The sequence below is a fragment of the Leptosomus discolor genome, chromosome 11, assembly GCF_034619465.1.
Source record: "Leptosomus discolor isolate bLepDis1 chromosome 11, bLepDis1.hap2, whole genome shotgun sequence".
Lineage (NCBI taxonomy): Eukaryota > Metazoa > Chordata > Aves > Leptosomiformes > Leptosomidae > Leptosomus > Leptosomus discolor.
Genome location: NC_141401.1, coordinates 15,804,892 through 15,829,186, shown reverse-complemented (window position 1 = coordinate 15,829,186; position 24,295 = coordinate 15,804,892). Strand labels below are relative to the sequence as shown.

General features: G+C 52.2%; 3 protein-coding genes across 6 annotated transcripts in view; 1 reads left to right on the top strand and 2 right to left on the bottom strand.

The window, feature by feature from the left end:
• Window positions 1-9,048: 9,048 nt before the first annotated feature.
• UBL7 (ubiquitin like 7) lies at window positions 9,049-15,143 on the bottom strand. 3 transcript variants are annotated; one of them, XM_086471610.1, is made up of 12 exons: window positions 15,109-15,143; window positions 14,726-14,959; window positions 14,071-14,190; window positions 13,351-13,433; window positions 13,144-13,228; window positions 12,409-12,466; window positions 11,750-11,883; window positions 11,243-11,292; window positions 10,390-10,557; window positions 10,032-10,154; window positions 9,482-9,647; window positions 9,276-9,295 (listed from the first exon to the last, which is right to left on the bottom strand). In XM_086471610.1, exons 2-11 carry the CDS (start codon window positions 14,907-14,909, stop codon window positions 9,510-9,512), a joined length of 1,143 nt encoding a protein of 380 aa, XP_086327736.1. In that variant the 5' UTR covers window positions 14,910-14,959; window positions 15,109-15,143; the 3' UTR covers window positions 9,276-9,295; window positions 9,482-9,509. The 3 variants fall into 3 exon arrangements, with proteins under 3 accessions (XP_009956519.1, XP_086327736.1, XP_086327735.1); XM_086471609.1 differs by lacking the exon at window positions 9,276-9,295 and adding an exon at window positions 9,337-9,358; XM_009958217.2 differs by having other exon boundaries at window positions 9,049-9,647.
• A 986-nt stretch (window positions 15,144-16,129) lies between these two features.
• On the bottom strand, window positions 16,130-18,139 carry LOC104351999 (actin, cytoplasmic type 5). The gene is made up of 2 exons (XM_086471802.1): window positions 18,110-18,139; window positions 16,130-17,632 (listed from the first exon to the last, which is right to left on the bottom strand). The coding sequence occupies exon 2, from the start codon at window positions 17,619-17,621 to the stop codon at window positions 16,491-16,493; it is 1,131 nt and encodes a 376-aa protein (XP_086327928.1). The 5' UTR covers window positions 17,622-17,632; window positions 18,110-18,139; the 3' UTR covers window positions 16,130-16,490.
• A 3,313-nt stretch (window positions 18,140-21,452) lies between these two features.
• ARID3B (AT-rich interaction domain 3B) overlaps window positions 21,453-24,295 on the top strand; it is a 29,399-nt gene continuing 26,556 nt past the window's right edge. For both annotated transcript variants that reach the window (XM_009950540.2, XM_086471605.1), the window contains exon 1: window positions 21,453-22,034. In XM_009950540.2, the coding sequence (XP_009948842.1) occupies window positions 21,453-22,034 (582 nt within the window). The remainder of the gene's footprint in view (window positions 22,035-24,295) is intronic.

The window sequence follows — 24,295 nt, the reverse complement described above, 5'->3', positions numbered from 1 at the left end:
CTCGAGAAGCACCCAGTCTGTACACTCAAGAGGAGCACAGAGCTGATTTCACGGTTGCTCCAATCCTGTACCAGTTTGCAGGAGGTGCTGAACACAGATCAGTGCCCTGACTGCAGCCAGAACCCCCCTGTGCATTAGGTACACATGCACCCGGCCCAAAGCAGGCGAGCACTTCTCTGAGCGAGTTTGTTTGCTCAGGACCTGCTTGGCCACACGCCGTGTTCTCCACTACCGACAAGGAATGCGTACACAAGCAATTGGATTCCAGGCATGAACTCCCCGATCAGTCCCCTCCTGCAGAGGTTTCCGTCTGCTTCACTCAAGTTTCAAAACTTCCACAGTGCAAATGATGTGCAGTATCTTCCAGATCATGCTACTCAGTTCCAACATGGATCAGAAGGCAGCCTCCCCCAAGTATCTCGTAAAAATCATAAAGCACAGATTTTTCCTTAAGAGAAACAGTTTTATTCATCACTGCAGAGGAGCCAGACTGCTTGAATGTTTGTGGCCCAGGCAGTCTAACTATTACGAAACCTCCCGTTTTAGTTGGCATCTCTCCATTAAGTAAGACCAGGTATATTACCATGTTATTCACAAGAACATGTCAGCTATCTCCTGCTAATCCTAGGCCAGGAACGTGACCTGGGAAAACAGCCAGGAGGTGTGATAGGTTTGTACACAGTCAAATCTTCCATGGAATAAAAAGTATCAACACCACAAACATACTCATCCCTGCGAAAGCCAGGCAAGATCTTTTCTCTGTTGTGCCATCTGTTCCAGAAGCCTGACAAGCACATCTCAATCGCTGGCTGTTATCAGCCATGGCAGCCTCAGAACAGTAGAGAGAGGGACCTTCTTGAACATGGCACAAGTGGCTGAGGGTGTTCACCGGGCACGTCATGCCACACGTAGGCATTTTTGACACAGACCATGGGAAATCCTCTGTTAAACTCCGCCTCTGCAGGGACCCTGCTGCAGGAGGGACTGATGTCCCACGAGGCTGGGACCCAAGTATAATGACCATTGTAGAGCTTTGGAAGATCGGAGTTTCTATTTCTTACTCCTTGCTTTTTGCCTTCGGGAACAAGTCTAGTCATAAGCATGGACTTTGAGAGGAAAAAAATTCCACTCACCGTTTCTTTTGGCACTAACCAACAGGTCTTTCAGTCCCCAGATAACCAAGTGAGGTGGGAAGTGGATCATTTATCAGCAAGCTGCCACATTCTGCTTTCAACACAGGAGTCCTCCCCCCAACTCACGTTCCTTGCAGACATCAGCCTCAACCTCAGCCATCCCCTCCTAAAGCCACAGCCCTGCAATGGCTGCCAACCCTTCAGCCCCTCCAGGCATGCTGTTTGCATGCAAGCTCATCTCCATAAGCTGGACTGAGTCTGGGGGCAGCTGATCAGTCGGTATGCCTTCCCCTCAGTTCTGCCATGATGCTGAAGGACAGCACAGTTAATCAAGAAGTGTCACCAAAGCGGTTGGAAGCCCCCACGTGCTGAATACCATCCCCAGGACTTTACAAGTCAGTCAGGGAAGGGGTGAAGGAACCACGTTCCCCAGGACATCTTTTTCTAGTAGCCAAACCCCTTTGACTTGCCGAAGAAAACCTGCAGCAGAGCCACCTTGTACTCAACTCCTTGGAAAGCAGCACAAACCCCCTCGCTGGGACTCCCCTTCTTCATTGCTTTCCCCTCCGCTGCTAAGGAAACCCCTGGGGCTGACCCCAGGCAGGACCTCCCACATCAGAGCTTCACAGCACTACTCACTGACCGCAGCAGCTTGCGGAGGTCCTGCCTGAGGACTGGCCAGAAACTCGGTTCATCTACACGACCCTGAACCACACCTCACCACGTTTCATCTGAAACCACGTTTCATCTGAACGCTCATCACACTAACAAGCAGCGCTGTCAGCAGCGATTCAGTGAGAACTCACTGACAGAGCAGGAAGGAGGTAGAACAGACCAGTGACACAGGCCACCAAGCGTGTCTGTGCCCCTCAGAGAGGGATGCCAAAGGCTTCAGGCAGAGTAAATAAAATCCAAGGCAGAGTCCTGTCCAACTAAAAGAAAGTTAAACCAAAAAAGACCAGAAATAAGTTGCTTTGTTGAGATTGATCTGCCACACTCCCACCATGAGCTGCACGTTTATATATTAATGCTGCACAGTGTGTCAGCTCTGTCTTCCTACGAGGGCCCAGCAGGCCAGACTGTGTTCTCCTTACCTGCAACTCTTGGTGTTTCTTTTCTTGACTGCTGTGCTCCTCTGCTTCCTGGCGGGTCCTGGATGTCAGGGCAGCATCACCACATGCTGCAGAGCTGCTACCACGATCTCCTGCAGGAACGGCTAAGTTTCAGCAGCGGGCAAAGCAGCCTCATCAGCAACCCCACGTCTGCCAGCTGCTCTGAAAGGCCCTAAGAAGGGTCCAACACCCACCAACCCATAAACAAGCTTATAAGCCCCCTTTATCAACTCCACAAGGTCCTCTTAGTAACCTGAGTTAAGGTTCAGTCTCTCCAATGTGCTCTCCCATCCCCTGCCGTAATACAGGTTGGAATTTAAGTCCACATTTTTCTCTGGGGAATCAAAGCAAGTCACCTGGTCCCCAAGAAGCCATTTCAAACTGCTGCTGAGAAAAACGCCAACAGAGTCTCTTCCAAGCTGGCCAGGCACGTAAAATTAAGCGGAGGCTGCTGAGGAAAGTAAACTGTTTTAAAGATATTAATTTGACCTCATCGTGTTCAAGTACTTCCAGCAGTGGTTATGTGTCTGGCCAGGAAGGGAGAGACATCTAAGAAGTGCTCTATCTCCTGCTCCTCCTTCCTGTTTTGGCCCCTGCTAGCCAACCCTGGGCCAAATGACGCAGAAGGTAAGTGCTGCCGTTCAGCACTGTCCTTGGCTCTAAATCCAGAGCCTGCCCGGTGACCCAAAGGCTCGGCACCACAGATGCACTGGTTTCTCTTTCCATCAGACACAGGAAGCCTTCCATTTCTTCCAGCAGGAGACTGGGAACAGCTCAAGGATCTCACCACAGGCTGGACCCGTTTGACTTGGTTTTTCCAGTGACCTGTCAAAACTCTTGAAAGGGACACTGGCCTAGGTAGGGAAGAGATCCTCTTTCTTCCTGCCTCTGATCTGCCCTTCCTTGTTCAGGCTCCATGCCTATCACCTGCTTCCTGGCTATTATGTGTTCAGGTCGCTCCCACCCGGCTTATTTGGGAAAGCGATAAGCTACCAGGTCACAGACTTTGGGAGAGAAGGAAAAGAATAATAAAAAAAAATGAAGTGGAGGAAGAATAAACGGACATGAACTCGCATGACCAGACAGCAGCCGGCAGGATTCACAGGACGATTAAATTACACACAACCGAGGATCCTTTGGGATTAAAACATTTAATGCTAGAGAGCTACACCTCAGAAAGGAATCCCGCAGAGACAGGATGGTCAGCACTCCTTCTCTTCCCTGGAACCGGGCTGTATGCAAACAAACCAATTAGCAAAAACAGTTTGGAGTCTGCTCTGCAGGATGGCAGGGCAGCAGGCTCAGCACTGCTGGGGGATTAAAGAGCTCGGCTGTCACGAGCAACCCTTTCTGCTTCAGCGAGATTCAGTGGCAATTTTCTTCCTGACTGCCCAACTCCCCTAGCTATCCCCGTCACCTGTTGCTGCTGCAGTGGCCACAGCAGTCCCAGGCACCCAAAAATTAAATGTTAGAGCTTTACTGGGTCCACCGCCACCCCTTTAGAGCATGACATCCCAGGAGTGACTCATGCCACAGTCCCACAGCTGCACATCATCCCCTCTGTCCAGCTGAACACTCTTGTGGGTCACTGACTTTGAACCTGCAGCTAAACCACAGGACTCCTTGCTGTGGGGTGGCACAGAAGCAACAAGTTTATCTGTGTTTAAAGAAAGAAGTTGTGGGGTCTGCTAACTATTAACACCCCATATCTAACTCTAAAAGTCCCTAAACCTCAGGCAACTGGATGCAGGAAAATTTATTAGCGATGGACCTTTCTTTACTCACTCTGTTCTTAAGTTTTTCTGCAGCATCTGTTCTTGGCCATCGCAGGAGGACAGAAGACTCTGGCTCTAGTCTTACATAACCCATTTCACGCTTTTATAACCCTTGAAGTAGAACTCCACAGCTCTCCAGCTTCTCCCCCAAACTCAACACCTAAACTAACACTCCCTGCTGGACAAGAGGACCATGCTCTTAAATCAACAAGGTATTTATTTCAGTGGTAGGGGAAAAAAAAAAAGTCTCAAAGTGATTTGGGGACAACCATTCTGCATGCTGGCAGCCTGGAACACCCAGAAGTCAGCTAGAGAGACTGCATGGTCAGAAATGCTCCTCAAAATCCCTGGCTTCACCTTAAGAGCATTGGGTTGTTTCATTTTATTTAAAGTTTCCAGGTTCAGTTCAAGAGGACTAGAGTCAGGAAGCTTCATGTTCAAAGCCAGGGGCTCAGCCATTGTCTTGACTTCAAAGGACGCATCAGGGGATGCTTACCTTCTTCCCTCTGAACTTTCCTTTCGCTTACCGTACTCTTAAACTCAAGCATCATTGTAAACCAGAACTAGAATTACATGCACTACTATAAATCAAAGGACTATTTATGAACACTGTGATTTATAAATATTAGAACACTATAAATATAGAAGCAAATATTAGGAAATAGAAATATTTTCATGGTGTGACATTTTCAGTACATTTCTGCTTTCACCAAGTTAAAATAAGAGTCAGTTGCCTCAAAAAAGCACTGACATTGTGCTGTTCTCCAGTTAGAGGCCATGTGATGCTTTGCTGTGCAAAGCACAGTTCCTTAGAAGGATGCTTTGATGACTGAAGTCACAAAGCTCTCCTTCCGTCACTTCTAAAGAAAAATGTTGAACCACGCTAGGAAAGGGACTGAGTCCCACAGGACACCGGCTGCTGCGAAGCTGCACTGTATCACCTGCCCTGATCTTTGGGCTCTCGGCTTACTCCTGATCTGTTGGCCCAGCATCAGTAAAACTCTTTCCTCCTTCCTCAAAAGTTTGCCTGAGACAGAATAAGACCAAGATTTTGTTATTGCCAAGAAAAGGCCACCAGGTCCCGCTGCCTCCTCTTCCCTTTGCCCCGGCACTAGCCTGGCCCTCTCAGTGAGACTGTTCAGCTCACTGAACCGGCACAAAACTAACTTAAGAAGAAAAACTAAAAGTGATTATGTGTTCCCCGACATTTTGGCATTCCCCACAAGGTGAAAGCTGAAAGCAGCCAGGAAACCGCTGAGTCCTTAGCGAAGAAAGCAAATCAACAGGCAAGGGCTCTGCCCGACAAGTTCCCTGCTGCTGCTCTCGACATGGATGTATCCTGCCAGGCTGCCCAAGCTCATTCCTGCCCTAACAAATTCCAAGGGAAATGCTGAGCCACTGCATCCTGGAGCACTGGAGAAAGTCACCTTCACCAATCTTCTGAAGGAATGTGCCAGAGAGGAGCGGGAAGGCCAAGGTGTGTAGCCCCACACTGTGCTGGGGAGAAGAGAATGGTGTTCCCCCAGCTCAGTACAGACATCTGTGATGACCAGGGGCATCGCGAGGGTTAGTCCACCAGCTCCTGCACATTTATTTGTGGATGGAGCTGGGCAAACCAGCAACACCAGTTTAAGGTGTTCTGCAGCCTTGCCCAGACAGAGAACTGGTTCCTGCGCCAGGCTGCTGCAAGGAGAGGACACTCAGAGTCTCTGTTTGGCTGGGAGAGCAAGGAAGAAACATTTATTCTGAAATACTGGAGACACGTGGGAGGACGCGGGGAAATCTCTCCAGCACTAGTCATTCGAAGTCAGAAATCAAGGCTGAAGAGCTTGAAACTTTGGCGGTTTACAATCTGATCCAACAAACCACCCAAGCACGCCCACACCAGAGAGACTGCATCTGCACATAAACAATTATTATCTCAAACATCAATGTCCGCTCCCGGGAGAGATCTTGCCAGTTGTGTTCACATCACACACAGGAAGGCTCCAGAATCATTGTGAAAGCAGAGGAAGACAGAGGCGGGCAGTCACACAGTCCATCAGAGATGTGAAGCCTGGGAGATTCTGCTCTGTCTCCATTTCATGCTTTTGCTGGAAAATTACCACCACCACCACCCCCCCCACGACACCGCTTGGCTCCTCATGGAGACAGTCAGCTCAGGACTGTCTTAGACAGAAAGAGACAAGGTGAAAAGGGTGAAAAAGCCATCAAGGCAGCCAAGTAGAAAAGCATATGGTGAAGACCCTAGATCCCAGCCAAACGGCCAACCCCTGCAGGCGTTCACAGTGCACCAGCACCGACAGTCAAGCACCAGAACAAACAACCAGGAGTACAAACAGCTGCTACCATCACCACTGAACACACCCGCTGTTACCGCTTTCCTTGTCAGCTCCGCTACGGGCAAAGGAGGAACTAAACCAAAAATTTCTCTTTGATGTCAGAACCAGAAAGTCCCTACTGAAAGCGCTTACGTGGGGGAACTGTGGTCTGACCTCGACCTCTTCCAAAGGGTCAGCCAAGCACCTCCCAGTCTGCTCCCGCAGCAGGGCTGGTGAGGCAGTCAGGCCACAGATGTTTGGCCGGTGAACAGAGCGCGGTGGAGATTGGGGATGCGGGCAGGATACAGGTAAGCCGAGACCCAACAAGAACAGAGGCACCTCTAACCCAAACATGGAACGAGCAACCAGAGCTGGTAAAGAAGGAGGAGAAGAAGGTGTCAGGGCAGTGGCACCAAGGATGACCACAAGGAACGGGCAGGTAGGAGACAGCGCCCTGCAATTTGCTCCCAAAGAGCAGAAGCTGTTGTGTTCAGCCACTGACAAGCCAGTGCCTGGACTTAGCTGCTTCCTCAGCAGACAATATCAGAGTCATTCCAGTTTTGTTCGATACCTCTCTTGGGACACAGGCTCCTCCAATCACTGCAGAAGTCGGGACAACTGGCTTGGACAAAAGACCACATGCTACGTCCCCAAAAGCCACATTTAGGCTGCTAACCCCAGGCAAAGGGCCTCTCCAACTGTGTGCCTCCTGCAGCCTCCCCCCGGCTGGTTTCCCCCCCTTGGCAGAGGCTGTGCCGGCTGAGCTCTCTCTGCACACAGAGGTGGCTGCCAGCATCGCTTTCATCGCAAAGCTGGGAGGCCCTCGGCCATTAGAGCAGGAGGGAAGGCAGCGCTCACCTGGCTGCTGCAGAGCCAGTTCTGAGGATCTCTGAGCTTCCACTCTCCTGCAAGAGCTCCTGCATCAAAGTTTCCCTTCCTCCTCCTCCTCCTCCTCCTCCATCACCAGCCCTGCAGGTGCCAGGCAGAGCCTCTCTTCCCATCCCTGCATCTCTAAATTTGCCTGGTTGCTGAGCACATCTATTCTAGGCAGCCAAAGGCAGGCGAGATGAGGGAAGCGAAGCGCACGCATCAGTCGTGTCGTGAACGACATCAGTGCCAAGTTCTTCTCTGCTATAGCCAGTTCAGGCAGAGAATGTGTCTGATGTGGTACTCCAAGCCAAGTAACACAATTTGTGAAAGAAAAAGAGAAAAAAGTTCTTTCCATACAAAACATCCAGGCAATTGTCAATTATCTGGGGACACAGGGAGCAGCAGAAACAGCCATCACAACAAAAGAACCTACTTAATACAAAATGTGGGTCAACAAAGTGATCACATCATAAGAGCAAGGTCAGGACAGAAAAGATATACGATTTTGGGACATCCCAAGCTGGCCTAAGCTGAGAATTGACATGGTACAGCAGAGTAAACCCGCCGCCCTGGTCTCACAGCAAGTCCTGAGGGAGCCTGCAAATGCTTTCCAGCTTTGGGCAGCAGCATCTGCGATACAGCTAATCCTCAGTTAGCCCGAGAGGATTGAGAGCTGACAGCAGGGCTTGTCTCCACAGTGGGGAAGGGAGGGAGGATGCTGTGCACATGATACCGACTCCCCCAGCAAAGCAAGGAGCGAAGGCACCAGGGATGGGAACAAATTAATCAGTTTTCATACATGTGAAGTCATAGCTATCAGCTGGACTGGGTTTCCACAGCAGTAATGAGGGCAGCAACCCAGAAGGGTGCACCGAGTCAGTAAAGCCAGTTATCTCCATCACATCTCTCCTACATATTGAAAAATAACAACAGTCCCTCCCTCCTAAGAGCCTTAATCCTCTAGACAGGATTAAAGTCTATCAGTCAAGGGGCTACCCTGGAGAGAACAATCCAGCATTTGCTGGGTGATAGCTGAGATCGTATCAGCAAGCAATCCTCCTAGCGCCTGGAGAGGAATTAGAGGGGAGCACAGGCAGCCTGAGGGTGGGAAAGCATTTTCTGCTTTTAGCTTCCCTAGTAACGCGCGGTGGCATCTCAGGCAAAGCAGCTCCCATTTTCATGCCTTGTTAATCTCAACGGTGCAATCGGAGTGAAGTCAGGCCCAGCTGCGGTTCTGGCTGCTCTCAGCTCCCCTTGACTGTAATTCCAGGTAAATGCCTTTAACTGCCTTCGCAGCTCAGGTCCCAGGCACCTCAAATGTGGCACCCAGGATAAGAAGACCCTTTGGAAAACACTGGCTGCAGCCAGACTAACCTGTGTCAGAGGCGAAGCATTTCTCCCAAAGTCATTTGGCAACATCTCACACTCTCTGACAACTGCCTCAACCCTAGTGCTTGTCTTTTTTTTACTGTCACCTTGTGGTGGCCACGAACTCCTGCACCTATACCCTTACTCTTGTCAGCCCGCAGGACTCTACCAGCCTCACCCAACACAACTGAGAACAGGTTTCCATTAAGGAAACGTGATGCTTCTCTGGGGCACTTTCTTGGAGAACATTTGTAGCACACGGCAGGATGGCTGCGCCGGTCAGCTACACCCCAAACACTGCTCCCTCCTACCAGATACAGCTTTGCTCTGTAAGAGGAGTGCCCTCTGCTGAAATACCAACAGTCCTACAACAAGCAAAGCATTTTCTCCAGTTTCCTTCACGCAAGGAGCACTGTGCCTCGCACATCTGGAACTTAACCCGGGACAGATCACAACCCAAACACCAGGCAAGTGAATACAGTCTATTTAATAGTCAGACACAGAGGGACAACAACAACAACAGAACAAGATAGACTGAGGCATGTCAAGTGGGCAGGAATGAAACAACAGGCAGGAGAATGTGTTGACAGCTCTAAGACTGCAGAACCGTAGGCACCACATCTCTCCAACACACAGAGACACCTCTTTCGTCGTGCTGGACAAAGTTCTGAGGTCTCATCTCTGGTGGTCAGAAGGAGGAGGCTGGAGAAAGGTATCTGGAGGAGGAGGAGCTGCCCTCAGCGTGGTCAGTGCTCTCAAACAGGAGCAGCACTACCCACCTGCAAGGAAAGGAACAGCCACCCCAACTGCTCCATGCTGGAGAGAGGAGCCCCAGTGCAGAGAAGAGTTTCAGGGCCAAGTCCCACACCATGGAATGTCACAGCTGCCTCAGTGCAACTCACCAGTCCAGCCTCTCCTGCCCAAAAAAAGCTAGGGAGCCCCACCAGCAAAGATGAGCTCCAGGGCAGCCTGAATGTCCCCTCCAGTGGCCTGCAGGGCTCGGAGACTTAGCTCATCATCGTGTATGCCCATGTCTCGCAGCTGCTGAAGCTGTGGTTGCCACTGGCTCTACAGACAGGAAACAAAAGCAGCTCAGGGTAGGTGCGAGAGTCCAAGCAGAAACAAAAGAGCCTTCTCCACAGCCCACTCTGCCACGCTGCATTCTCCTGCCTCTCTCTAGCTCACAAGTGCAATGCTAAGCGTGCAAACAGATCTTGAAAGCTCAAAGTCTTGCTGCAAACCCCCCAAAACCACTAGCCCACCGTCCCACTTCCGCCCAGTACTTTTGCATCAGTTTATCACGCCTCCTGCAAGAAGCATTTCTCTGGTGATGCCCCTTTCAGCTTAAATTCCTGCCACAGGAGGCAGCTGGCAGAACCATCTCCACCCTGCAACACTCAGTGCGATATGGGGCTTTCACAGGCTCCTGAAGGAAGAGGCGGTGACACTGACCTGCAGGCTGGGCTGCCCTGAGGCCTGCAGGGCATGCTGTAAGGCCTGGCTGAAGAGGTCGTTGGTGATGGGTGTTCCTGACTGGACACTGGATGACATTGGGGAGGTCCCAGAGGAGTGACCCTACGAGGAAATAAGTTGCACATCAATCAGCAGAACACTCGTCACCCGAATCGGAGCCAGCCCAGAGCAACGCCTGCTGCACCCCACCATCACGCCTCAAGCCCAAAAGGAAGAGAACTCCGCCATGAGAAACTAACGCGGCGAGGGCTCGCGGACCGGAGCAGGGCTTGCGCTCGGCCAAGCGCTGGTTGGACGGCCCACGAGGCTCTCCCCAGCTGCTGTGCTGCCGCCGTACCTGGGTGCCAGGGGTGGGTGTGTGGGAGCTGCTCTCTGGGGTGCTCGCCAGCGCCAGCGCGGTCGCCAGCTCGCTCTGGGTGATGGGCCGGGGTCCAGCAGCCCCGGCGTAGCCAAGGGAGGCTGGGCGGGAACCAGAAGTGCTGCTGGATGGTGTGGATCTTGTGCTCTGCATGGAGGGGAAAAAAAACAAACAACCCACATCTCTGACGTCGGTGTCTGTCCCAGTAAAATCTGGCTCATGTGATCATTCCCAGGAATCCCTTTCCTACAACACCTGAAACTCACAAGTGCCAAACTTTTAAATAATAAACATGACAGAAAAGGATGTGCTTTTTTTCCCACAAACTCAGCTGTTACAAAGCTGTGGAAACTGGCAGTAAACCTTTTAAATATAACATCCATCAGCTTAAAAACAAAGTATTATTAGCCTGTAACAAAACAATTAGCTGTTGACGAGCACTTTTTTGGCTTAAGTATGCAATTTCTCTTGCAAAATATTTTGTCCTTTGGAGAGGAAAACCTCTTTATATTGCAGAAGAAGGGCAGGAACCAACACTCCCATGTTCTCAGCCATGCTCGTCTGCGCACAACTGTCTCTGCATCAATTTGGCTACGGAAGCATTTACTAAGGACAAGTGCAGTTGCAAGTTGTGTTTCTGCATTCTTCTGTGGTGACCCTACCCCTGCACTCAAGAAAATCCAAACACAAACAGCATCCAAGCACACCACAGTCAATATGTTTGTCTCCACAACACCCCTAGGAACCAGAGCAGCTCACGCCGTTGACAAGACAGAAAGACAGAAAACCTAAACCCATACTGCAAGTTCCAATGCCTGACCTGGCCGCTTACCTGGTGGAAATCATCTTCGTCATCAGAGAGACCTTCAAAGAGAAAGCCACCTGCAACAGAAAGGAGAATCAACAGATGCAGGAAACTGGGTGCTGGCAGGAATTAGGCACCAGATGAGAATCCTGCAGAGTCCTTGGCCATGCAACCAGGCTCATCCCCAGCTAATACGCTACTTAGGACAGAGGCCTCAGCACCAACAAGCTGACGTGCAGCAGGTCAGTGGAAGACAGGTCAGGCCCACCATTTGCACGAGAGGGCACAGCACTCTGCTACCAACAGTCATTATACGTGCTTGGTTGGGATAGGCCCTGAGGCCCAAGTGCCCCAGACGAGTCCCAAACAACGCAAAAATCTATCAAACCACAGGGCATGCTTCCAGCTCAGGCACCCCAACCTCTTTTCCTTCCAGCCTGGGGATGACTGTGGCAGCACAGCACAAATTTGTCTGCACATCCTGCAGCACATCATTTGTGCAGGTTCCCCGCTCATCTGCGTGGCTGAACGTACCTGGCATGTCCCGGTAGGAGCCAGAGGACATGCCTCGGGAGGACGTTTCTGGGGCTGGGAGGGGGGTGCTGCCAGCCACCGAGTGCAGAACCAGGACAATGGCATTCACAAGCGCAGGGTGAGCTGGGATTAGCCTGGAGACAAAGAGTGGAAGAATGAATCCTGTACACGGGGCAACTAAGAAACCAGCAGCTCGACACTGGTGAAGAACTTACGGCACAGCCATCCCACCTCTGCCTTTGGCTGTCCAGCAACAAACACCTCCCCACACTGTTCCACGCAGCTGAAGAAGCTGGGGCTCCTTCCTGATCCCGTGTCGACCCTCCCATGGTACACATCTCCCATATGATCTCATGGGAGCAACTCCCTGCTGCGAGCAACCAGCTCTAGATTTGAACCCACAATCTGGAGGCGATGACGGCCCTGCCTCCCACTAAGTATCCTTTGGTTTAATCCTAGAGTGGAGGTACATGGGTATGAAGCATCAGCTCCCTCCTTCCTGCTGCTGAGGAACAAGTGTCCTACCCTGACCCTCTGGCCTGGTGCATCTGTACAAGCAGACAGGAGCAGAACTCTCTCTCCCACCCAGAGAGACGCAGCCTGCACAAGAGTGCAACAAAGGCACTGCTTAGTCACTGCACCAGCTGACGTGAACTTACGTGTCCAGCATGCTGGGGTCTGCAAACACTGAAAAGAGATCCTTGTCCTGTAGGACTCCTGGGAGGGACCAGGAAACGTGACGAGTAAGAGACAGGATACAAGAAACAGGAGCCAGTCAAACAAAAGCCATGGGAAAAACCAAAATAATTAATTGTTTTTCAGGAACTGAGTCACTAGCAGACACCACAAACACATTATTATTCTTTCCGAAGCCTTTTAGGTCTTCCTGGAGAGACTCTCCATCACAGCCACACACCCAAGGGACGGGGCTTTCCCAGCAGATCCCACGGGCTGTGCTCCAGCATAGACAGCTCCACCTTAAGGGCAGGACCAAATCCGGCACCCAGCTCACTCCAGCCAGGTTGTGACCGCATCCCATATTCCACCTGCCTCACAGCCATGTGCCCAAAAGGCCAGTAACACCCCGGCCAGAACAAGGGAGCATGTTTAATGAACATCTTTGTCACGCTTTGCAGCGGGGAGAAAGCATCCATCCCCACTGCCCTCCTTTGGGCTCCGTGTTCCCTAACCCCTCTGAAGCCAGTGTCCTTCCCCGCACATCACCAACGGACCACAGCCGACACCCGAGCAGGCACTGACTCTTATGCTCCACAAAGGGACTGAAAAGGCACTTTCTCCAGAGAAGGGAAAACTCTCCCTTCCCCGTGCCAGGAATTAAACACAGACTCTTCATTTGACTTTCCTCAGATCCTCTGGATCACGTCTGGACTCACCCAAAGCAACAGGGTCACTGCTGAGGCCGGGAGTAGCTACAATGATCTGATCCAGCGACTCCTTATTCCCCAGCATTTTGAAGACCTGCCAGAGAAATCAGAGCAGACCAGCAGCGTCACACAATGAGGTTCCACTGGGGGACTCTCTTCAGAGAGAGGGGACAGACAAAAGACACCCAGACAGCACGGTATGAAGCCCCAACTCACTGCATCTCTGTAGGCAGGACTGCTGTGCAGGGCAGTGTGAAGGACCCGGAACTCCCGTACTGCTGCCACCTTATCCACAGGCTCTGAGGGAGGAAAAACCACAGAACAATACACAGTTCTCCCTCTGTCAGCTTTACCAGCCATCTTACACGTCACTGGGACTTCTGCAGTGGCAATTCTTTAATGCCCCCGGATTCAGCTAACCCAGAGAGGAAGGGCACAGACTAATGACTGTGATGGTCTCAGTACAGTTACCACAGTCTAACAAGTAACTGTACTCTCAGCTTCCAGATATACAAAAATACACAGACATATCCCGTATTAAAGCAACAACTTTAAACTAACCCATCTTATTCTACAGTCAGGCAGACCAGAAACACACACAAGCCTGCTCACCCCTCAAGCTGAGTAATCAGTTGCTTTGTTCCCAACTCTGGCCACACCCTAAAATTGGTCACGGTCAATTAAGGAAAGGATATTCGCTCTCCACATTACGTAGCTCATTCCTTAACTCTTCCGTCAGCAAGAAAACATTAACACTCATTTGCAGCTGTTAGAGGTGGAGAGTTGCCACAGAAATGTATCAATTAGTTCCTCCTCCAAACCTCACATCAGCCTCCCGGAAACAAATCACAAGAGGATGTTCCTCAGCCACAGGAGACGCCCACCAAACACATCCCAAGGAGATCTAAGCAGTAACCCACACTGTCTCCCCCTCACCTGGTTTCTGATCAGGCTCAGGCCAGGACTTGCGCAGGACATGAACAGTGGAGCCAGACTGGATGCCATAGAAATCGAGCGTCTGGTCATCCCTCAGCTTACGGCCACAGTAGATCAGATCTAGGAGAGAGAAACATCTAAAGACAAACATTTATGGCCCACCTAGAAAGGGCCTGCAGTGTTTTAAGTGAGGATTGCCCGCAGGCTAGTGCTCCACGTGTATCTGCTTCACGTGGGACGCCAGAACACAGGGAAGTTACAGAGCTGAGACTGAGGGAAGAAATCACAGAGCTGAGATTCACAGAACATGGCTTTGTCACCTCCTTTAGAAAAGCCGACCGCTCTCACAGGTCTCACAAGAGAACTCACAAGGACATGCTCGTGTTAGCAAGTCAAACCATTTCCTAACAAGGGCACCGACACGGCAGGAGCACTGTGACCCCAAGCAGACGCAGAACATACCATCCAAACCGCAAGGTACTAAGACCACTGCGGCGTAGCAGTCTCTGGAAAGCGTTTTGAGCCCCCCAAGCCCTGCCCATCTGGGTGTGCCAAGCCTTCCCACCAGCCCAGCACCGCTAACAGGCGGTAGTGAAGAGAGGAAGAGGGTGGCCCCAAGCGGTAGGACTTTGACAGGACCCACACAGGCACCCACCGATGAGCTCAGGGTCTGGGACGGACTCCTGCAGTTTGCCTGTGATGAGCTGCTTGAGGTACGAGATGCTGCATCCACCGAGCGGGCATTCTCCCAGCTCCGTCTCTGGCAAACGTAAGATGGATTTGGGAGCCAGCGGCTGATCTGCCAGCTTCACCGCGATGTGCCACTCCGGCAGGGACATTTCAGCCTCCTCACCGAGCAGAGCCAAGCCAATTAAAGACCCACAGAGCTCTGGAAGTGAAGGAAAACAAGCCAAAGTAAGACTCTCCACTAACCAGACAAACACGTTATAAATCCACAGGCCCCACCCTTGCTGGGAAGCATGCAGGAAACTAACAGGGGGGCTGACCAACACACAGCCACGCTTTTTCGGTTCCTACCTCAGTCTTAAGCCATAACTGAAGCTACCGAGACGGCAGAAACACCCCTGCCAGCCTCAACACTCAGCCGAGGAAGGCGAGGAGCCAAGAGCAAGGCCCGGCCCGGCCCTCCTGGCAAGCACACCCCCTCCCCAGCCACCGAAAGCCCCGTTTCCCGGCACAGAGCCGGCGGAGCAGAGGCGGGGGTGGTGCGAGGCACCGCGGCCGCTCAGCGAGGGGTCCCAGTGGCCCCAGCCCCCTCCCGCCCCGCAGCCCCGCTCTACCCGCAGCCCCGGGGCGCACCGGAAGCGGAAGGGCTGCGCGGTGCACCCTGGGAAACGGAGTCCCTCAGGGAAAGCCAGCTCGGCCGGTAGGCGGCTCCGAGGTGGGGAAGCTGCCGATTGGCTGGCCCTAGCCTGACGAACTGCAACGAGCCAATAGGCAGCGGGCTGAGGGTTTAAAAGCAGGAGGGCGGCGAGAGGCACGCACTTCGCGCCGCAGTCGAGGCTGGCGCTGTGAGGTTCCCCGCGGGATCCCCCCCTTTTAATTAACAATACTTAATTAAGGGTTGCTAGCCTTTCCCATGGAAGAGAAGCTCCTGTAGGCAGCCCCCCGGAGCAGGGGGACCAGCTCCCCCGAGCAGAGCAAGCTTCAGCGCGATCTGCTGCTGCATCTTGTCACCCTCTCCCAAAAAAGGAGACGCCACTGCTCCTCCAGTCACCAAAACCTGCACCCAGGCGCCAACTTTTTCTGACAAGAGGAGCTGTTTGTGTTCTAAAAAAAGCCAAGTTACCATGAAAGTAGAGAAAAGCTGCAAGAGCCACATACCAGTCAAGCTTTCCTCCCTAACAGCTCTTAAAACAGACGGCACAGCCCCAGGCAGCTTTAAAAGGTGCCATTACACAGAATCACAGCCCAAATTGTTTTCCAAGTTTTAAGGAGGCAGCTACAGGCTGGGTTTAAGTCCCAAACCATGTATTGCACAATAATTCTTTGCAGCAAGGAGACTGAGGGGCCACCCACAAGAAAGCAAAACGACCTCTTACAGTTTTTAAAGCCTAAGAAGTTTATTTGTTTTCCTACAAACTTGTGACAAACCTAAAGGTGACAAGTCTAATTTTAGTGTCATCCTAGCAGTGTTACAGAGGAAAAGTGAACAACCCCCCTGTCCCCTTCCAAGGCCCAGAGAGCCTCACTGAGGAGGAGAAGCGGCTAGCCAGCCACAGGAGAACTACAGCCTAACGGGCCATTGAAATGCAAACGTCGCTAGTCAGTATCTCACCAAATTAGTTAAAACATAAAATAAGTAACAGTCGAACAATTGTGGTCCAACGTGGAAGGAGGAGGGTGCCCTAGCCCACGTCCAGGCGAGGACAGCACTCAGGTGACTGCCAGCAGTCCCTCTAGAAGCACTTCCGATGGACGATGGAGGGGCCGGATTCATCATACTCCTGCTTGCTGATCCACATCTGCTGGAAGGTGGACAGAGATGCCAGGATGGAGCCACCGATCCAGACTGAGTATTTCCGCTCCGGCGGGGCAATAATCTTGATCTTCATGGTGCTGGGTGCCAGGGCCGTGATTTCCTTCTGCATCCTGTCAGCGATGCCGGGGTACATGGTGGTACCCCCGGACAGCACGGTGTTGGCGTACAGGTCCTTACGGATGTCCACGTCGCACTTCATGATGGAGTTGAAGGTGGTCTCGTGAATACCGCAGGACTCCATGCCCAGGAAGGAGGGCTGGAATATGGCCTCAGGGCATCGGAAACGCTCGTTCCCAATGGTGATCACCTGCCCATCAGGCAGCTCATAGCTCTTCTCCAGGGAGGAGGATGAGGCAGCTGTAGCCATCTCCTGCTCAAAGTCCAGAGCAACATAGCAGAGCTTCTCCTTGATGTCCCGCACAATCTCTCTCTCGGCCGTGGTGGTGAAGCTGTAGCCCCGTTCCGTGAGGATCTTCATGAGGTAGTCGGTCAGGTCACGGCCAGCCAAGTCTAGACGCAGGATCGCGTGGGGCAGCGCGTAGCCTTCGTAGATGGGCACAGTGTGGGTCACACCATCCCCAGAGTCCATGACGATGCCAGTGGTGCGGCCAGAGGCATAGAGGGACAGCACAGCCTGGATGGCTACGTACATAGCTGGGGTGTTGAAGGTCTCAAACATGATCTGGGTCATCTTCTCCCGGTTGGCCTTAGGGTTCAGGGGGGCCTCAGTGAGCAGGACAGGGTGCTCCTCTGGGGCAACGCGCAGCTCATTGTAGAAGGTGTGGTGCCAGATCTTCTCCATGTCATCCCAGTTGGTGACAATGCCATGCTCAATGGGGTACTTCAGGGTGAGGATGCCCCTCTTGCTCTGGGCCTCATCACCCACATAGCTGTCCTTCTGCCCCATACCCACCATGACACCCTGATGCCGGGGACGCCCCACAATGGAGGGGAACACAGCACGGGGGGCATCATCCCCTGCAAAGCCTGCTTTGCACATGCCGGAGCCATTGTCCACCACAAGAGCTGCAATCTCCTCATCTGCCATGCTGACCAGACCTGGGGTGAGGAGGGACAGGGAGGTGTCACAGAGTCCCTCCTCAGAGGGAACAAAGCAGGAACATCAAGGAGCCCTGACACTTATCCCCACGCACTACAGGCCTGAAAGGACTTAACCCTGTAGGGCGCCTCAGCAGCAGTGCTGAGGGATCTAAGGTGGGAAGGGACATGGAGGAGTCTTGAAAGTTTGAGTTAAGTGGAGACACCAGGGAGGGACAGCACCTACTTATCCCCAAAACACACACATATATATATGTGCAGCCCCTGAGAAGCCAAGGGGAAGACAAGCACAGGCCCTTCCCGCTCCCTGCCCAAGCACCTGAGGGGACCAGCGCGGGTGCCCGCCCGCACCCACCTTTAACACAGCCCTGAGGGAATAAAGCAGACCCCCAACACAAAGCCCTCCCCCCGGGGCCCCCAGCCCCACCACGAGGGGGGACCCGCCGCCCCAGCCCCCACCCGCGCGCGCTCCCTCACCCTACAGCGGCTCCTCCTCACTGACTGCCGCGCCCGGCCCCGCGCCCGCCTCTTTATACCCCCGGAACCGGAAGCCACCTCTCGCTTCGCTATTTCATTGGCTTCCGGCCCTTGGCGGCTCCACCTCCTTTTTCCTCCCCTCGGTCGTTTCCGGGTGTGAGTCCGTGGCGCTTGCCTTCCGTTGCCGGGGCCGTACCCGGAAGTGGGGCGGGAGCTTCCGTTGCTGGGCACCGCCTCCGCCGCCCCGTTTCCGGCTGGGCTGAGGAGGGGCGGCGCGGCGCGGCGCGGGGGGGGGGGCGGCGGCGAAGAAGGAAAGAGCTTGTGCTGCGGGCGGAGCCCAGGCGGCCGCGCACGGGCCGGCAGTGACCCGCTCCCGGGGCCTACGGGAGGTAACGGCCCCGTTCGCCCCGCCGGGGAGGGGGGTGGGGAGCTTGAGGCGGCTACGCGGGGCGGGGGGGGGGGACGGGCGGGTGGTACCAAAGGGGCTGAGGAGGGGGGCGGTACCGAGGGTGCGGGGGTGGGGGGGGGAATACCGGTCCTGGGGCCCGGCCTGCACTGGGGGCCGGTACCGAAGCGGGAAGGGGTGGGCTGGAGCTCACCGTCTGCTCGGGCGGGTGGGGCCGGGGTGGGGGCCGGGGGAGCTGGGCTGGCCGCTGGGTCCAGCCGCCCTTCCCCAAGTAGGTTCCGCTTGGGGGGGGGGGGGGGGGGTTAGTGGTACTCTTGGGGAGGTCTCCGGTAAAACCAGGCGGCGGCGAGGGAGGTAGGGCGGTGATGGAGTTGTTTACCACGCCGGGAGACCTCTCCCCTCCTCGGGGCTGGGAGGCAGGCTGGCCTCGGCTGCTCATCTCCCGCTTTAACTCTTTCAGGTGGTTTCCTGTTGGAAAACCTCTTTCCAAGCGCTCTCGGCGCAGAGGCAGGCGTTTTCCCCGTCACGCTGCAGACAGAGCTAGTTAAAAATTCAAATCAAGGGGCTTTTTAATTAAAAAGTGCTCTCCCAGGGATTAAAAGCCACACAAAGGCTGATGCATGAGGACCTGAAGGTTAAACTGAATCCTTTCACTGCCTTGGTTGGGAGAGAGGCAAAAAGTAAGCAAATATCCACGGTGAGGAGTAAAACGAATGTTAAAACCTGGAAGGGTTTTGTATTATTAGTCTAGTTGCAGTTGTTACCTGAAACTTTGTCCTGATATTGTGACGTAATTATTTGCTGTGAGCAAGGCATCTCCTCGTTGACTTAAAGCTTGCTGTAAAGTCGGCCGCCTCTCCACGATAACATTGACGCTTGCTGAGGGTGTGTGGGGATCCAAAACCCAGCGTTCCGGAGGCTCGCGAGGTTCGTGCCGGGCTCTGGCGGCAGCCCTCGGCGGCTGTGCCTAAACCCTGCTGGAACCTGTCACAGGCCATTGTGCCTGAACTCCGGGAAATACGCCGGCGCCACATACCAGGGTGTTGCTGCACCTGAGGTGTGTTTGCTCGGCGCCGTCACCGAGGATCAGGTCATTTGTTAACTGCACGCCCTGCTGAATGTCCCCGGGCAGCAGAGGTGACACTTCACCCTGCCTCAGGTGCAACAATACACGGCAAGGTGTGGGCTGGAGGTTCTCCCGCCTGGTGCATGGTTGCTGTTGCAACACCCGCACTAGTTCGTTGTTGCCTCACTGGAGGATCGTGTGTGTGCGTGTGTGTGTGTGTGTGTGCGCGCGGAGCTAGGCCAGATGGTGTCTTGTGCCTTCCGACCGAGGTTAAGACTCTTTTCAGCTGCCAGGTAATGCATTATTGCTCCTGACATTCAAACCGCTAATCCACTTTATATTGTTTCATTTGCAAGCTAAAGCTGTGCCGCTGCCTGCAAGATAAAAATGCAAACGCACCGGCCAGGCTTTTCATTGGGGCGATGGGCTGTTGTTTAGCGCAGGGAAGAGCTCGCGGAGGAGAAAGGAGCTGGGCATCGTAGCTCGCGGGCGCTTTGCCCGAGAGAGGCGGTCGGACCACCTTAGAGAAAGACTTGGAGTTGCGCTCGGGGTGCTGGAAGTTGCCTTTCACTTTTAAAACTGGTATCTGGTAGGTTGTTTGTGGGTTTAGAACAAAACCGCGTCTCTCTTGCAAACGTGTGTTAGCTAAAGAGTCTCTTTTTTTCCAAGTATGTGGAAAATGGCACGGGGCTGGTTGTAAACAGGGTGGTGGGAGGTGGCTAGGAGACTCTGTAGCTTGTTTGTAGTTGGCCTTTCCTTTGTTTCTCCAAGCTGACTGTGTTTTGATATCAATGAACTTTGAGAGGCAGCAAGTGAGATCCGTTTAAGTACCTTTTTACATTAAAAAAAGCCAAGAAGGACCATCTTTGTCAGCAGGTCCAGTTTGTGACACAAAGTCCAAAATTCACATGTTGATTTTAATGTTTGGGGATTAAAGGCATAGAAATCTCTCTAGGATTTACTGTAGATCAGAGCTGTGTTTCTGACTGCGGTCTGTTCTGTCGGTCTTTGCTCAAGAGGAGGCTAGTGCTGGCTCAGCATGGGCTTCTGCAGGTCAAAATGGAGAGCTAGGAAAGCTCTTGGGTCCTTCGGCTGGGAAAATCGAAGGGAGGCCACGGCCGGGGCTTGAGATGCGCTGGCAGCTCTGGGAACCAGAGGCAGGAGTTGCTCTGTGCTCAGCAGTCTGTTTCAGGCTGTGGTGGTCTTTGCTTTGCTCTCATCTTGCTCTTCTGGGGAAAAATAATGGTTAAACTTAGGTGGTTTTTAAAGACATATAAAATGTAAAGAATTTAGTAATGTACTGAAAGCGTAGAAGAATTTAGTGATAACTGGTGCGTGATAAATTCCTGCCTGTTTTTTAATAGAAATATGGTCAAGCTTATCATCCTGGCTATGTCCTTTTAAGGTAATATGTTCAGAAGCACCAAGCCCTAGATGTTAAACCTAACATTTCAAAAGTAATGATTTAGGAAGTGTGGAAGGGTTCTGAGGGGGGAAAAAAAAAAAAAAGAACTGCTGGGACTGTGGACAAAGGCATTTCAGATGCTGTCTTTGGGGTATATGAAACTGAGGTTATAGCGAATGTGTTCAGCTTGAAAATACAATTAAACAGTCTGAAAATTGAATGCAAGTTTGAGCCTGAGGCTGTTAAACATGAAGCTGATTGTTTCACGGTCTCCTGCACAGGAAAGAGTATTGGCTTTGCACTCTATTTATCCTCTTCCTGGGGAAAAGATGAAAGCATTTTATATTCATACAGACAAATATTTGTCTATCTTTCAGATTCTGCCAATCTCCCAAGGTCGGGGCTTGAACCCTGCCAGATAAAGTCAAAAACGCCCCCCTCTTTTCCCAGCCATGCAAACTGCGGGATGAAGCTGGAAGCTGTGGTCGAGCAGCTGCAGAAGCAGCAGCAGAAGCAGCAAACGCCTCTGCAGATGGATTCCAGGGAGAGACAGCAGAGGCAGATGAGAGAAGCCCAGCTGCTCTACACCCAGCAGCTGGCGGTGCAGCAGGCTGTCCTAGCAGCCACATCTGGCAGGGCTTCGGGTGGCTCTGCTGTTGGTCCCTTGGCCAGAGGCCCACCTGCAGCCGGAGCTACGCGGGCTTTTGATCAGAGCAGCATGAATTCGGAGCCGGAAGAGGAGGAGGAGGATGAAGAGGAGGAGGAAGAAGATGAAGAGGAGGAAGAAGGGGGTTTGGAAGGTGGCGATCTTGAGGATGGCGCTGATGTGACTGGAAAAGAAACCTGCTCTGCTCTGAAATATTTTCATGCTCCCAAAGTTGCCCATCACAACCAAAGAGTGGCCTCTACCTCGAATCCTCTTCCTGCCTCGGGGCACCAGCGGGGACAGCAGGGCAAAGAAGAACAGGGTAAAGACACTACTAAGCCACCGTATTCCGGTTCCCCGTCTGGGCGCCAGAACTGGCGGTTGGACGAGCAGCTCAAACAGGTCAGTGTCACCATGTTCCTTCTGAATAAGAATGAGCATGTTCAGTTCGATGGCGGGTTTCCTCAGCCCAGGGTCCCGTTACAGCCCCGGCTGTTTGTAGGTGCTTTGGGAAGGGCGCAAGCACCGGGCACGCGCGGAGCGGTGCTCCCCTGGTGTACTCCTCCAGGTTTGCTCTCCTGTAGAGAGATCTGACGAGCGCTTGATTTGCTTTCCAGATTTCCAGCGAACGATGCAGAAACCCCAGTCTGCCACAGCCTTTGTGGGGAGGTTTGGTCTTTGGCTCGTTTATCTCCTACCTCGCTGCTGCTGGGCCATTCAGAATGGAACAGGCTGGTGTTATATTTATTTTTGGTGCAGACACTTGCCTGTTAGTGTCTCGCTCAAGTTATTTCACGTACGACATCTATAACCCCCTTGTGTAAGGCCTGCGGGATGCAGCGACTTGGATTTCTGGTTGGTGGGGTGGGCAGGGCAGAGTGCGCGTCCTGCCACTGATCCTGTGAGTAAGCAGAGCCACTTTATATTTCATGTGTGGGAAGGAAGGAAGGAGCTAACTTGCTACTGCTTGGTTTTGGTAGGAGGTTAATTCTGTGTTTGACTGAAGAAAATAGTGGTTCTTGGAAATAAATGCTAGAGGGTCAGAAATTGTTTTCTTTGTTGTAAGTGGGTATTTCATTTAATGTAGCGCTTGTTTTGTTACAGAGCTGACTTGAGCAGACTCAGACTTTTACAGCATTTATGTGTATTGAAATTGAGCCAAAGGACTGCATTCTTAAAGAAAAAAAGTTGGACTTAATTGTCCTTTCCTACAGATGTTAGTTTGAGCATGGAGAGGGTTATGTTTTGCTTCAGATAGAGTTCTTTGAGCTGAGAAACCCTTTACAGACAAAACAAGAGCTGTTCTTTCCTTCCCTCCTGCAAATGTGACAGAGTAAAAAAGCTGGAGCTGCTTTGTGGTGGCTGGTGAACTATGGGTACCTGAAAGCTTGCTGCGGGTGCTCAGGGCAGGCTCTCCCTGTAGCTGTTGGTTGCATGCACGAGATTATTTGTTTCATGCTGTTGCAGGCAGCGGTTTGAGGAAGAACTTGTAAAACTCAGCAAGCTGCGTTTCTTCTCCTAATTCCATTTGGCGTGGCCTGTAGGCTGCCCAGCTGCTCCTGCGAAACTGTCCCAGTTTGGTGTTTCTACACCAATGCACGTGGCAGGAACTCCTCGACGTTGCCGGGTGAATGGCATTTGTGCTACAAAATGGTGGTGAAGCTGCCCTGGTGCACGGGGTGCAGCGGGCGACCCATTGCTGCTGTGTTTTCTCTGCGCTTGTTTCTCAAGAGGGGTTGGGTTGAAAAAAGAGTTACTCAAGCTGCTGTAGGGAAATGAGGTGGGTATGTCAGTCAGGGGACAATCGCTAGAGAAATTGCTTCAGAATTTACTGGATTGGAGTGACTGGTGAAAACTTCCTCTTTCAGGTCTCTGGGTGGAGAATAGTAGGCAGGACTGGTATTACAAGAATCACTTTCTAAAAAAAAAAAAAATCAATAAACTTAGCATTAGTCTTTGGCTGTTTTTATTTCTAGCTCGGCCAGTGCTAACAAGTATGTTGTGCTTCATTCCAATACTTGCTTATCTTGTGAGAGTCCTGTGAATCTTGCTGAATTAATAGGCTTGTTTCCTAGGCTGTTTGCCCTGTTCTGGGAAGAAAAATGACCTTAAGCATGCCAGATCTGGTCTTAGCTGATGTGGGATAGCAACCAAAAAAATAAAATACTGCTTTACAGTTGGCATACCGTGCACTAATACTGATCCAGTTACTTTGGCCTGTTTCAGCAGTAATCAAGTATTTTGGTAGTAGGTTGCGGCTTAGAGTGATTTTTAGGCCAACGTGTTCTGGAAGCCAAGTGCACAAAGCTGCACCAGGAAGCAAAACTAAAAGAAAAACTCTCTTGGTGACGTGTTAAAGTAATCTGTTTCACTGGTGGCGAGGCAGCCATTGCAGCAGTAAAGACAGGAATTAGAGAAATTCGTGGACATCGAGCTAAGGAATGGATTATAAAGGAATATCGGGGATGTTCTTGCTACAACAGTTCTGGATGGTGGGAAGGTATGGCAGAAAGTGGGCAGGTTCACGTGTTGTCCCAAAATACTCTTTCCTGGCACTGTCAGTGGAGCTGGAGTACTGGGCTAGCTGGTCTGCCCTAGCGAGGCACAGCTTATAGTCGTGGTTGTGCCGGTGAACGATATTAATTAAGGTGCTCAAAAGGCCG

What these genes read in the sequence shown, in the direction of transcription:
- UBL7 (XM_009958217.2), bottom strand. Translation starts at nt 14,909, where the DNA reads ATGTCCCTGCCGGAGTGGCACATCGCGGTGAAGCTGGCAGATCAGCCG. An exon ending in GTCCTGCCTACAGAGATGCA is followed by an intron (nt 13,229 to 13,350) that starts GTGAGTTGGGGC and finishes TTTCTCTGGCAG; the next exon opens with GTCTTCAAAATGCTGGGGAA. An exon ending in CTCCTACCGGGACATGCCAG is followed by an intron (nt 11,293 to 11,749) that starts GTACGTTCAGCC and finishes TTTCTGTTGCAG; the next exon opens with GTGGCTTTCTCTTTGAAGGT.
- LOC104351999 (XM_086471802.1), bottom strand. Translation starts at nt 17,621, where the DNA reads ATGGCAGATGAGGAGATTGCAGCTCTTGTGGTGGACAATGGCTCCGGC.